The following is a 12,824-nucleotide window of genomic DNA, read 5'->3' as shown; positions in this document are numbered from 1 at the left end:
AAACGCCCACTGACGGATTCTGCCAGCGACTGAGACAGCCACGAAGCTAGAGGCTGTCCAGACAGAAAGGGTTCAACCAGGTAACCTAGCCAGGAGTGGCGGAGACTTATGCACGAGCAACCCCTAGAACCATTACAGCATGTCTTTGGAAAGCAGGTCGGAAAAGATAACGTCAGGTGGCCTTCATTTTGTTTTTCATTGAACCGTCTGGGCTCTTGGAACACAGGAGAACAGTTCCAGCTGGACTGCCTTTTGTTTGGTTGTACTTTGGGCGTCTCCAGACACTTAGCTCGACGTGATGTCATCATGACAAAACAGCAGTGAGGAAGGGTGAAAAGCAACACCAGCCCACTTTAATCACTGCAGGTAGAAGTGGGTCTTTAAGTGGATTTGTGCCTTGGCCAGCAAATGTGTGTGTGTGTGTGTGTGTGTGTGTGCCTGTGGGTGGGCGGACAGAATGAGAGGGGACATGATAACAAAATGTTAAGATGGCACTTGGGATGGAGAAACTGGAGAGAGATAAGAACTCAGGGTCATCCAGTGAGGCTGACTGTTGGGAAGATTCAGAACAGACAAAGGAAGCACTTCTTCAATCAGCGCCTAGTTAAATTATGATTCTATGGATGGCTTTAAAAGAGGATTCGACAGATTTCATGGAGGAGAAGGCTATCAGTAGCTACTATCCATGAGGACTGTGTTCATCCTCTGCTATCAAAGGCAGTTTGTCTCTTTGAGTACTGGCTTTTGGGTACCATAATGTCAGGGAACTGCCATCGGAGGAACAGGTGGTGGAGGGGCTCAGGGAGGAAGAAAGAGACTCAACAGCTGAAGCAGGAACCAGCAGGGGAAGGAGTGGATCTCTGAGGGAATGCGAGCAGGAGGGAGGGCTCAGAGACGCTTCCAGCGAGAACAGTGGGGAGGTATCTGAGGCTCCCATAGGGAGACCCACGCCTCGCCGGAAACTGTCACGCCGTGAGTCCAGGAGACGCGTTTCCGTTAAGGAGCTTCTTTGCTGGAAGCGCTTCCGCAGACAGCCACTGTCAGACTCTACGAGTGACTAGAGCAGACATGTTTGAGGAGCTCTGTCACACACAGAGGTTTGTGGAGCCGCACAAACTCTGAGGGAGCACGATTTTACGCACAAGCAGCTAATCATCCCATCACAGCAGTCTGACAGTCTCTGTACGCTGCCTGTGCAGGAGAAAGCATCATGAGCGACCCAGCCGGAACCGGAGGAGCAGGGGTTGGAGCTGGTCCAAGCTTGGAAGAAAGATACCGAGCGTTGGAAGTCCAACTTGCGCTGCAGACGGCGAGGCTTGAGGAGAGAAGGGCTCAGGATGCAGACAAGAAGGGGAGAGCCACTCAGTTCCCCAGAAAGGTACCAGGATTGGTGCAGAAGTTTGGGGGGGACCCCAAGGATTACCATGCCTTTAGGACAGAGATGCAATATGCCCTTAATGTGCAGTTTGATGAGTTCCCTGAAGAGGAATCGCGAGTTGCTTTCGTAATTGGGCATCTTGAGAAGGGGGCGCGAGACTGGGTTCGACCCCTAATGGCAACGCACAATGACGTCCTAAAGGACACCATGAAGTTCTTTCGTGCAATGGATATCATGTTTTCCAGCGATATTGAGGAAGGGGTGGTGCGCAGACAGCTAATGGCTTGCAAGCAGGGAAGCCGATCTGTCCGTGAGTACTGGACTGAGTTTACCATGCTGGTTCACAGATTGGGGTGGGATTTATCGGCGGCACCCATTCAGATGCTATTTGAAGAAGGTCTTTCTTCGGCTGTGAAAGACGAACTGTCCCGGAGCCCCAGGGCGGTGTCTATGGATCAGCTGACCAAATCTGCGCTGACCATAGGAGCGCGCCAGGAGGCAAGAGCCTTGGAGAGGCGGGAAGGGAGAGGGGAACGTTGGAAGGAGTTCCGCATTCCAGACATTCCTGAGCCAGCTTTCCCACCGGCAGAGCCGATGGAAATCGGAACAGCGCGCGCGCGCGCATTTTCAAAGCCCAGTGAGGGGGCTAAGAAGGAGGGAAAGGGCGCCCGGAAATGCTATCTCTGCCAACAGCCAGGCCACTTTGCCAGAGTCTGCCCCCAGAGGAAGGAATGGCAAGGGATGGTGGGAGCTGTTGAGGGAGGAGAGCAGGGAGAAACAGAGCAGGTAAAAGCCAACGCCTGGTTGCCACAGTCGGGGCACTGCAGCCAGGCCAAAGAGCAGTGAAAGTGCCCGTGCCAGAAACTCCTCAACCTGCTCTAGTGATTGAAGTGTTGCTAGAGCTGCAAAATGGACACCCCCTAAAAATAAAGGCGCTGTTGGACTCAGGCAGCTCCTGCAATTTTATGAGCAAGGAGTTTGCTGCTGAACACCAGATACAGACGATCCCTTTAAGCAACCCCCTGCAGGTGACCACGATCGATGGCAGGGAATTGTTGGGAGGAGGAGTCAGCTTGCAGACCGTCCCAATGATAATGAGGGTGGCAAGGCACACAGAACTGATAGCGTTTAATGTGGCCACCTTGGGAGGCGCTCCCATTATTTTGGGAATGAGCTGGCTAGCGCTACATGATCCGCTGGTGGGCTGGCATCAAAGAGTGGTTTCCTTTGGTTCAGCACATTGCTTAGAACACTGCAAAGGGGAAAAGGGTTCAGCAGGGGCCCAAGCCATCCTAGCAGGGACTGAAGTAATGGAGAAGGTGAAGGTACCACCACAGTATGCAGATCTCAGCGACGTGTTCAGCGAGAAGGAAGCTGACCAACTACCCCCGCATAGGCCTTTTGATTGCCAGATCAATTTACTCCCTGGAGCACAGCTTCCTGTAGGCAAGTTGTATGCCATGTCAGACAGAGAAATGCAGGAGTTGCGAGAGTTCATTGACAAGAACCTGAAGAGAGGCTTCATCAGAGAGTCCAAAGCAGCGGGGGGTAGCCCAGTGTTTTTTGTGGATAAAAAGCACACGGACAAGCCGAGACTTGTATGTGATTTCAGGCGGTTAAATGCAGTGACAGAACCAGTGGCTTTCCCTATGCCCAGGATTGATGATATTTTGACCAGGGTGCGGAAGGGAAAGATTTTTACAAAGCTGGATCTAAGGGGGGCGTACAACCTGATACGTATAAGGAAAGGTGATGAATGGAAGACCACCATGTTCACCCCTTTGGGGGCATTTGAATATCTCGTTATGCCTTTTGGATTACAAGCAGGCTCAGCGTGCTTTCAATCGTTTATGAACCATGTACTGGGTCCTTTGCTCTACAAGAATTGCGTGGCCTTCCTAGATTTATGAACCACGTACTGGGTCCTTTGCTCTACAAGAATTGCGTGGCCTTCCTAGATGATGTGTTGGTGTATTCGGAGAATGAGGAGCAACATGTGAGAGACGTCAGAGAAGTGTTGAGCAGGCTGCAAGCCAACAGGCTGTGGGTGAAACTGGAGAAGTGCCAGTTTCATACCAAGGAGGTGGAATTCCTGGGGTACCGCCTGTCAGACAAGGGATTGGCCATGGATCCCGGCAAGGTTCAGGCAGTGCTGGAATGGAAAACACCCAAAACCAAGAAGGATGTGCAGAGGTTCCTAGGGTTTGGAAACTTTTATCGTAAGTTCATCCGAAACTTCGCCCACCTGACGGCGCCCATTACGGACTGTCTCAGCAGTAAAAAGAAGTTTGTTTGGACGGCGGAGGCGGAGTGAGCGTTTGAGGAACTGAAAAGGGCCTTCGCCTCTGAAGGACAACTTCTGCATGTGGATTTACAAAAAAAGCTGAGGGTCGAAACAGACGCATCTGACAGAGCCATAGGGGCGGTGCTTCTTCTTCTGCAGCCGGGGAAGGAGGAGTCAGAGTGGCGACCGTGTGCCTTCTTTTCGCGAAAGCTGAACAAATCCGAGAGGAACTACACGGTGTACGACCGGGAACTTCTTGCTATTCATGAGGCTTTCCGGAGATGGAGGCACCTGCTAATTGGTGCACAACATAAGGTGCAAGTGTGCACGGACCATAAGAATCTAGAGTATTGGAGAACTGCGCGAGTGCTCAACCAACGGCAGTTGAGATGGGCCCAGGAGTTCTCCAAATTTAACTTTGAGATTTGTTACGTGCCAGGCCCAGAGAACGTTAGGGCGGACGCTCTCTCACGCAAACCTGAATATTTGGAGGGGGAGGGAGCACCCGAAGAGACCCATGTCATTCCAGAGGACCGCTGGGTGTGTGGGGCGGCATTGGTGGGGCAAAGGGAATTGGTAGAGGGAACGGTGCATGATGAATACGCCCAGGACAAACTCAGGGGTCTCAGGAGGGAGGGAGACAAACCCGGGGGTTTTGAGGAGAGAAACGGGGCGTTGTACTACAAGGGAGCGTTATATATACCTGAAGGGGAATTGAGGGAGAAGGTACTCAAGCAACTGCACGATAGCCCCACAGCAGGGCATTTTGGGCAACACAAAACCATGTGGCTGGTTACCAGGGAATTTTGGTGGCCCAAGGTCAGGGAAGATGTGCGGGAGTATGTGAGAGGGTGTGACCAATGCCAACGAGCCAAGGGGGAGAGGCGGGCACCGGCAGGTTTATTAGAACCACTACCCACACCTGAAAGACCATGGGAAACAGTGGCAATAGATTTCATGACTGATCTGCCAAGGTCTAGAGGGAAAACAGCCATCATGGTTGTGGTAGACCTGTTAACTAAAATGGCCCACTTTATAGCCTGCTCACATGCGGTCACAGCAGAAGAAACCGCTAAATTGTTTGTAGAAAATGTGTTTAGGTTGCATGGCGCCCCCTTGAGGGTGGTTTCAGACCGAGGGAAACAATTTACTTCCAGGTTCTGGAGGAAGCTCATGAGCTTACTGCATGTAGAGGTTAATTTCTCAACTGCCCGTCATCCAGAAACCAACGGGCAGGCGGAAAGAGCTAATGGTGTCCTCCAGCAATATTTGAGGTGTTATGTGAATGACAGAGAGAATGATTGGGTGGAGAAGCTGGCGTTGGCAGAATTTGCCTACAACAATGCAGAGAACGTGTCCACGGGGATGAGCCCCTTTTTGGCTAATCACGGGTGCCATCCCCGAGCCTTCCCAGGGGGGGAAGGGGAGAACTGGAGCGTTCCAGCTGCAGAACAGTTCGTTGAAGAAATGGAAGCGATCCATCGTCAGCTCCAACTTAACTTAAACAGGGCTAAGGAGGAATATAAGAGGCAGGCAGACAAAAACAGAAGGGAAGGTGAAAGCATTAGGGTGGGGGACCAGGTGTGGCTGTCAACCCAAGGGTTACCATTCAAAGGGGGTTGTAAGAAGTTAAGACCCAAAAGGCTGGGCCCATTTGAAGTCACGCAGCAGGTCAACCCAGTGGCTTTCAGACTCCGGTTACCGAACCACATGAAGCTGCACCCAGTTTTCCACAGGTCGTTGCTGTCACCGTATAAAGGGGACAGAGAAGGGAGGGTCAATAGGGGACCAGCAATGGAGGAGAAGGAACACAGCTACCATGTAGCGGAGATCCTCGATTCCAGGTGGAAGGGAGATCAAGTAGAGTATTTGGTAATGTGGGAAGGGGAACCGGAGTCGGAAAACACCTGGGTTAGGGCAGAGGATGTCAATGACGAAGTTTTAATAGAAACTTTTCATCAGAGGTTCCCACGTAAACCTCAGCCTGTAGCGAGGTTCCGGAGGGAATACTTTGCCACCACCGACGAAGAAGAGGAGTTGGAGGGGTTCACAGGTTCCGAGGAGGAGGAGGATTCAGCGAGCCAGGACGGCGATCGATGGAGGGAATTGTTCGAGACGTCTGAAGATGAAGAAGATTCGTTTCGGGGTTTTACCTCTTCACCTCCCAGAGGAGAGGAAATGGGAGGGGGTGAGGGGGGCCCTGGAGGGGAGGTGGATGTCAGGGAACTGCCATCGGAGGAACAGGTGGTGGAGGGGCTCAGGGAGGAAGAAAGAGACTCAACAGCTGAAGCAGGAACCAGCAGGGGAAGGAGTGGATCTCTGAGGGAATGCGAGCAGGAGGGAGGGCTCAGAGACGCTTCCAGCGAGAACAGTGGGGAGGTATCTGAGGCTCCCATAGGGAGACCCACGCCTCGCCGGAAACTGTCACGCCGTGAGTCCAGGAGACGCGTTTCCGTTAAGGAGCTTCTTTGCTGGAAGCGCTTCCGCAGACAGCCACTGTCAGACTCTACGAGTGACTAGAGCAGACATGTTTGAGGAGCTCTGTCACACACAGAGGTTTGTGGAGCCGCACAAACTCTGAGGGAGCACGATTTTACGCACAAGCAGCTAATCATCCCATCACACATAAGCAAGGAGAGTATTGGTTAGATTGTGGGCTTTCAAGATTGCATCTAGTCTGCCACAGTGAGAACAGGATGTTGGACTTGATGGGCTTTTGGCCTGATCAAGCAAGATTCTTCTTATGTCCTTAAAGACCACAGTGGGTGCTCTCACTCTCAATGTTAGCAGAAGTATTGTGTCCAGATCAAGGGAATTAATAGTGCTGCTCTATTCTGCCTTGGTCAGACCACACCTGGAGTACTTTGTCCACAGGATATGGACAAAGGATATGGACAAGCTGGAACGTGTGCATAGGAGGTGACCAAGGGTCTGGAAACCAGGCCTTATGAGGAACTGTTGAAGGAACTGGGTCTGTCACATGGAAGAGGGAACAAGGTTGTTTTCTCCTGCTCTGGAGGGTAGGACACAAACCAATGGACTTCAAATTACAAGAAAGGAGATTGCAGCTAACCGTACAGACAGTAAAAGCAGTAAAAACAGACTCCTTCAGGAGGTTGTGGACACTCCTTCATTGGAGGTTTTTAAGCAGAGGTTGGATGGCCACCTGTCATGGATGCTTTAGTGCCCGTCTTGGCTGATTAGAGCGTGTCCAGACGAGGTGCGGGCCCTCCTGGGAGATATCATCAATTTGTCCCTTGGCACGGGGACATTCCCAGGGGAACTGAAGGAGGCAGTGGTGCACCCGCTTTTAAAGAAAACATCATTAGATCCTTTAGATCTATCCAATTACCGCCCGGTTTCGAATCTTCCGTTCCTGGGTAAGGTGATTGAGAGAGCGGTTGCTGAACAGCTTGGTGGGTTTCTGGATGAAACATCGGCTCTGGATCCATTCCAGTCCGGCTTCCGCGCTGGTCATGGGACCGAGACGGCTCTGGTTGCCCTAACAGATGATCTTCGTAAACAGCTGGATCGAGGTGGGTCGGGGCTGCTGATTCTTCTAGATCTATCAGCAGCTTTCAACATGGTCGATCACGAACTTCTGGACCACCGCCTTGCCGACGTGGGGATCCAGGGCACAGTCCTTCAATGGCTGCGCTCATTTCTCTTGGGTCGGGGACAGAGGGTGGCGCTTGGGGGGGAATTGTCATCGCGCCACTCTTTGGTGTGTGGAGTACCTCAGGGTGCGATACTCTCCCCGATGCTTTTCAACATCTTTATGCGCTCCCTCGCCCAGCTTGTCCGGAGTTTTGGGCTGGGTTACCATCAGTATGCTGATGACACCCAACTCTATCTGTTGATGGATGGCCATCCTGACTTGGCCCCAGACACACTGACCAGATGTTTGGAAGCTGTGGCTGGATGGTTACGTGGGAGCTGGTTGAAGCTAAATCCTTCGAAGACAGAGGTCCTGTGGCTGGGACGGGACGATATGGGATTGGGGGGGCAACTCCCATCTCTTGCGGGGGCGCAATTAGTGCCAGCACCGTCCGTTAAGAGTTTGGGTGTAATCTTCGACACCTCCCTTTCCATGGAGGCGCAGATTGCAGCTACAACAAAGGCGGCATTTTTCCATCTCCGCCAAGCTAAGCAGTTGGCTCCTTACCTCTCTCGCCCGGACCTAGCCACTGTGATCCACGCGACGGTCACCTCCAGACTGGATTATTGTAACTCGCTCTACGTGGGGCTGCCCTTGAGACTGACCCAGAAAATCCAGCGGGTGCAGAATGCTACAGCGAGACTCCTTACGGGGTCTTCGCTGTGAGATCACATTCACCCGGTGCTATACCAGCTGCACTGGCTCCCGGTGGAGTACAGGATCAGGTTTAAGGTGCTGGTTTTAACCTTTAAAGCCCTATACGGCCTAGGACCCTCGTACCTACGGGACCGCCTCTCCTGGTATGCCCCACAGAGAAACTTACGGTCTTCAATTAAAAACATCTTGAAGGTCCCAGGTCACAGAGAAGTTAGGCTGGCCTCAACTAGAGCCAGGGCTTTTTCGGCCGTGGCTCCGATCTGGTGCCCTGCGGGACTTGACATCTTTCCGCAGGGCCTGCAAGACAGAGCTGTTCCACCAGGCCTTTGGCCAGGGCACAGCCTGACTCCCTCCCTCGGCAATCTTTGCGGAGCTCTGGCCCAATGGTTGCCAGTGGCTTGAATTAATTAATTTTATAATGAATGATTTTAGAGTGTTGTTTGTGCTGTACTTTTGTACTGTTTTATTGTTGTTAGCCGTCCTGAGCCCGGCTTCGGGTGGGGAGGGCGGGATATAAATAAAATTTATTATTATTATTATTATTATTATTATTATTATTATTATTATTATTATTTGTTGAGATTTCTGTATTGCAAGGGGTTGGAAGAGATGACCCTCGGGGTGCCTTACAACTCTACAGTTCTATGACTCTAAAACCTGTTTCTAGTGCTAATTGAATGTGGTTATCTACCCCTTTGATGTATGTCCTTCAGATACAAACTACAGGCTTATCCTTCAAGCATGGCTCACTGTGTGTTTTGCCTTTACTTTAAAATTCAGATAGCATTTCCTTCGGATTCCCTACTAAGCATGTATTCATCTTGCTCCATTATATATATAAAACCACTTTGGAGATTTGTGAGGTGTGTATGTGTGTCCCTATCCTCTGTGGTGTGTGTATGTGTGCTGGTTCAACTCAAGAGCTGGAACGCTTTGAAGATGAACAACGTCTGGGGGAAGGGTGGGAACGAAAGGATCTTGGCTTTATCTTCATAAATTCAAGTGTTAACACTTTGCCTCATGCAGTTTTGCTTTTGTGGTTTGTGGAATGCAGTTTCCATACTTTTACATTCTGCCTTTAAAAAAAAAAAAGTAAACCTTTTTCATGGAACACAAATTGATTCATGAACTTAAGATGGGGAAAGTGGGAAACAGAAAGCGACCAAAATGGACAGATTCACCCATCCTCAACATATTAAATGTATCCATGCTTATCTAACCAACAGTTATAATTCCTTACAAATGCTGTACTCTGGTTTGAACAAAGTAAAAAAGAAAAGGAAAACAAGCCACCTTCTTTTTTGATAGGATCTGTAAGGAATTGCGACGCTGTCAGGCTGTGGTCCCTCAGGTGCTCATGGACTCCAGCTCCAATCAGCTCCAGCCATCATGGTTGGTGATCAAGGATGATATGAGTCACTGTCCAACAGTAGCTGGAGAGTCAAGGTTTCCCAGTCCTGCTTTGCGTCTTCAGTCAAAGCAAAAACAAACACCTTTGCACTTTTTATTGCCAAGTTCAAAAGAGGAGTTGGACGGCACATATATGCATTCAGTTCATGAACATTTTATCCAGAGTTTCACATGGCCATCTAATACTTTGCGACACACACACACACACACACACACACACACACACACACTGTATATATATGCCTATTTATTGATACATATTCATAGATACAGTGGTGCCTCGCAAGACGAAAAGAATCCGTTCCGTGATTCTCTTCGTCTATTGGTTTTTTCGTCTTGCGAAGCAAGCCCATTGAAGGATTACCGCTATTAGCGCTTTTAGCGGCTTATCTGCTGATCGGACCAGCTGATAAGCGGCTTAGCGGCTTAGAAAAAGGGGGGGAAGGAAAAAAAAACAGCAGGAACTCGCAAGACATTGTCATCTTGCGAAGCAAGCCCATAGGAAATTCGTTTTGCGAAGCACCTCCAAAACGGAAAACTCTTTCGTCTAGCAAGTTTTCCGTCTTGCGAGGCATTCGTCTTGCGGGGCACCACTGTATGCAAAAAATACACACCATTACAAAGTATTTTTTTATAATATGCTAAGATAAAACAGCTACTTAGTCTTGAAAATAACGAAGTCAGAAAGAAGAAAAGACAAGAAATAGAGAAAACGAGAAAGGGGAAAGAAGTGGGGGGGGAGGGGACTACAGAAAGATAGAAACGAGTGGAAAGGACTTTTGGCTCGCTGTCCTGCAACTACATATAATATTCATTCCTTAAAATCCAACCATTATATCTTCTATAAACCAGTATTTTTCTCCAGTCATCAAATCCCAATATTACAAGCCAATTTTCTGTTACACACACACACACACACACACACACACACACACACACACACACAGTCCATAACAAGTTTCCAGTCCTTAACAAATGTCAACAGACTTCGTTTTGTTGTAGTGTTCGTCTGTATTGCTAATGTTTTGCTGCTATGATTATTTCTCTCTCCTTTCTCCGCAGGGTAATTCTCGAGATAGATGAACCTGCTTCCAATCATAATGGAGGCGAGTTGTTGTTTGGAGATGATGGTTATCTTTATATCTTCACTGGAGATGGGGGAATGGCCGGTGATCCTTTTGGATTGTTTGGAAATGCTCAAAACAAGTAGGAGTCTGACATACATGATATTATTTGGGAATGGGGCAGGCAGGCTGCACTCTGTTGATTTTATGTAGAAGTCAAAATAGGTTCAGCAGTACTACATACCCTTATTGCTTTTCTTGACCTCAGGTTGGGCTACTCAGTGCCACAATGCAACCTTCCCCAACCTGAGGCCCTCTGGATGGTCAGGACTACAACTCCTATCATCCCTGACCATTGGCTATGCAGACTGGGACTGATGGGAGTTGTAGTCCAGAACAAACAGAGGGCATCAGCTTGGAGAAGGCTGGCATGATGGGATGCTCTTATGTAGCAGATTTTGTGTATTTTGTGATCTGGCAAATTTCTGCCTAATTTGCCAACTTTTGTACAATTAGTGCAAAAAAAGGGTACCTTTGGTTCCAAATGCAAAAGCACTAGCTCTTTTCCAGTATTTGTCACCAGCAGCCTAATGTTGTACAGAGCATATTGTCCACCATAAGTTTCTGAGCTGTGAATATGGCACATTAAATATGACTGATTCAGACACAAGCCTATTCCACACCTGTAAGGAATCAGTATTTCAGTGTGGCAGCACCTGCATTCCAGAACTCCCATTGACATTGGGCAGACATTTGTTTTGTTTATTGTGTTGTATATGAAAAGCCTTAATAAAATACATTGGTGCAGGGAAGACGTTAGGCTGGCATATTCACTGTATTGTATTCGTCACCTGCTAAAAACTTGTTTGTGTATGCATTTAACTGCTGGTTTCATTTACATTTGGAAATTTTCTTGAATATCAACTTGTTTTTAACCTCTGTCTTTTATTGGTAATTTTAATGTATATTTTATGCAAGCCACTTAGAGGGTTTTTTTACAATTAAGTGGTATGTAAGTTCTGTTGAAGTTCTGGACGCGGGTGGCGCTGTGTTCTAAACCACTGAGCCTCTTGGGCTTGCCGATCAGAAGCTCGGCGGTTGGAATCCCCATGACGGGGTGAGCTCCCGTTGCTTGGTCCCAGCTCCTGCCAACCTAGCGGTTCGAAAGCAGACCAAAAGTGCAAGTAGATAAACAGGTACTGCTCCGGCGGGAAGGTAAATGGTGTTTCCGTGCGCTGCTCTGGTTCGCCAGAAGCGGCTTAGTCATGCTGGCCACATGACCCGGAAACTGTATGCCGGCTCCCTCGGCCAGTAAAGTGAGATGAGCACCACAACCCCAGAGTTGATCACGACTAGACCTAATGGTCAGGGGTCCCTTTACCTTTACTAAGTTCTGTTGAAGTTCTGTTGAAGTTAGGGACGCGGGTGGTGTTATGGTCTAAAGCACTCAGTCTCTTGGGCTTGCCGATCAGAAGGTTGGCGGTTCGAATCCCCGCGACAGGGTGAGCTCCTGTTGCTTGGTCCCATCTCCTGCCAACCTAGCAGCTCGAAAAGCACACCAAAAGTGCAAGTAGATAAATACCACCATAAGGTACCACTCCGGCGGGAGGGTTTCGCCAGAAGCAGGTTAGTCATGCTGGCCATATGACCCGGAAGCTGACTGCGGACAAATGCCAGCTCCCTCAGCCAATAAAGCGAGATAGATGAGCGCCACAACCCCAGAGTCATTTGCGACTGGACTTAACTGTCAGGGGTCCCTTTACCTTTAGTGCCCAGGGATTTTAACATTCAAAGTCCAGCTGAAATATATATACATACACACTTTTGACAGAACTTTTTCATTACTTTCCAAGAGATCTTTTTGTAATCTTGAGATTTCTTTCCCAAAACCCACTTTTTTATCCAATTTAAATATATCATTTAGTTGGTGATATTGGAGCAAATCAGTAAACAAATGTTTTATATTTTCTTCAATTTCAACTGATTTTCCTCCTCTATCTTCAACTTTCTATAAGTTAACCAACCTCTTTCCATATTTAATTTTTTGACCGCTAACACTTCGAGTGGTGAAACCCACCACGGGGTCTTATTTTCCAATAAATTCTTATATTTGTCCCATATATGATATAATGATTTTCTTACAATATGATTCAAAAAGCTGAATTTACTGTTTTCCAGAACTCAGCTTGCTTTTCTGGTAGCTTGATACCCACTTCAGTCAGTAGCCAAGGAAGATTTTAAAGAAATCATTAAAGCCACTAGTTTAAATATGTCACATGGATGACCGCAGAATGGCATATCCTTGGGAAGCATTCTCAATAGCCCCTTTGAAATAAGATGGTCTTGCTCCAAGTTCTGGTGTGTGCATGTCCA

At 48.6% G+C, this 12,824-nt stretch overlaps 1 protein-coding gene across 1 annotated transcript in view; it reads left to right on the top strand.

Annotated features, from left to right (window-relative positions):
* Positions 1–12,824, top strand: part of HHIPL1 (HHIP like 1) — a 44,948-nt gene that overhangs the window by 18,474 nt on the left and 13,650 nt on the right. The window contains exon 3 of the mRNA XM_081191931.1: positions 10,450–10,593. Within this exon, the coding sequence (XP_081048057.1) occupies positions 10,450–10,593 (144 nt within the window). The remainder of the gene's footprint in view (positions 1–10,449; positions 10,594–12,824) is intronic.

The sequence above is a fragment of the Podarcis bocagei genome, assembly GCF_964188305.1.
Source record: "Podarcis bocagei genome assembly, chromosome: 1".
NCBI lineage: Eukaryota > Metazoa > Chordata > Lepidosauria > Squamata > Lacertidae > Podarcis > Podarcis bocagei.
This window is presented reverse-complemented; position numbering and strand designations above follow the sequence as displayed.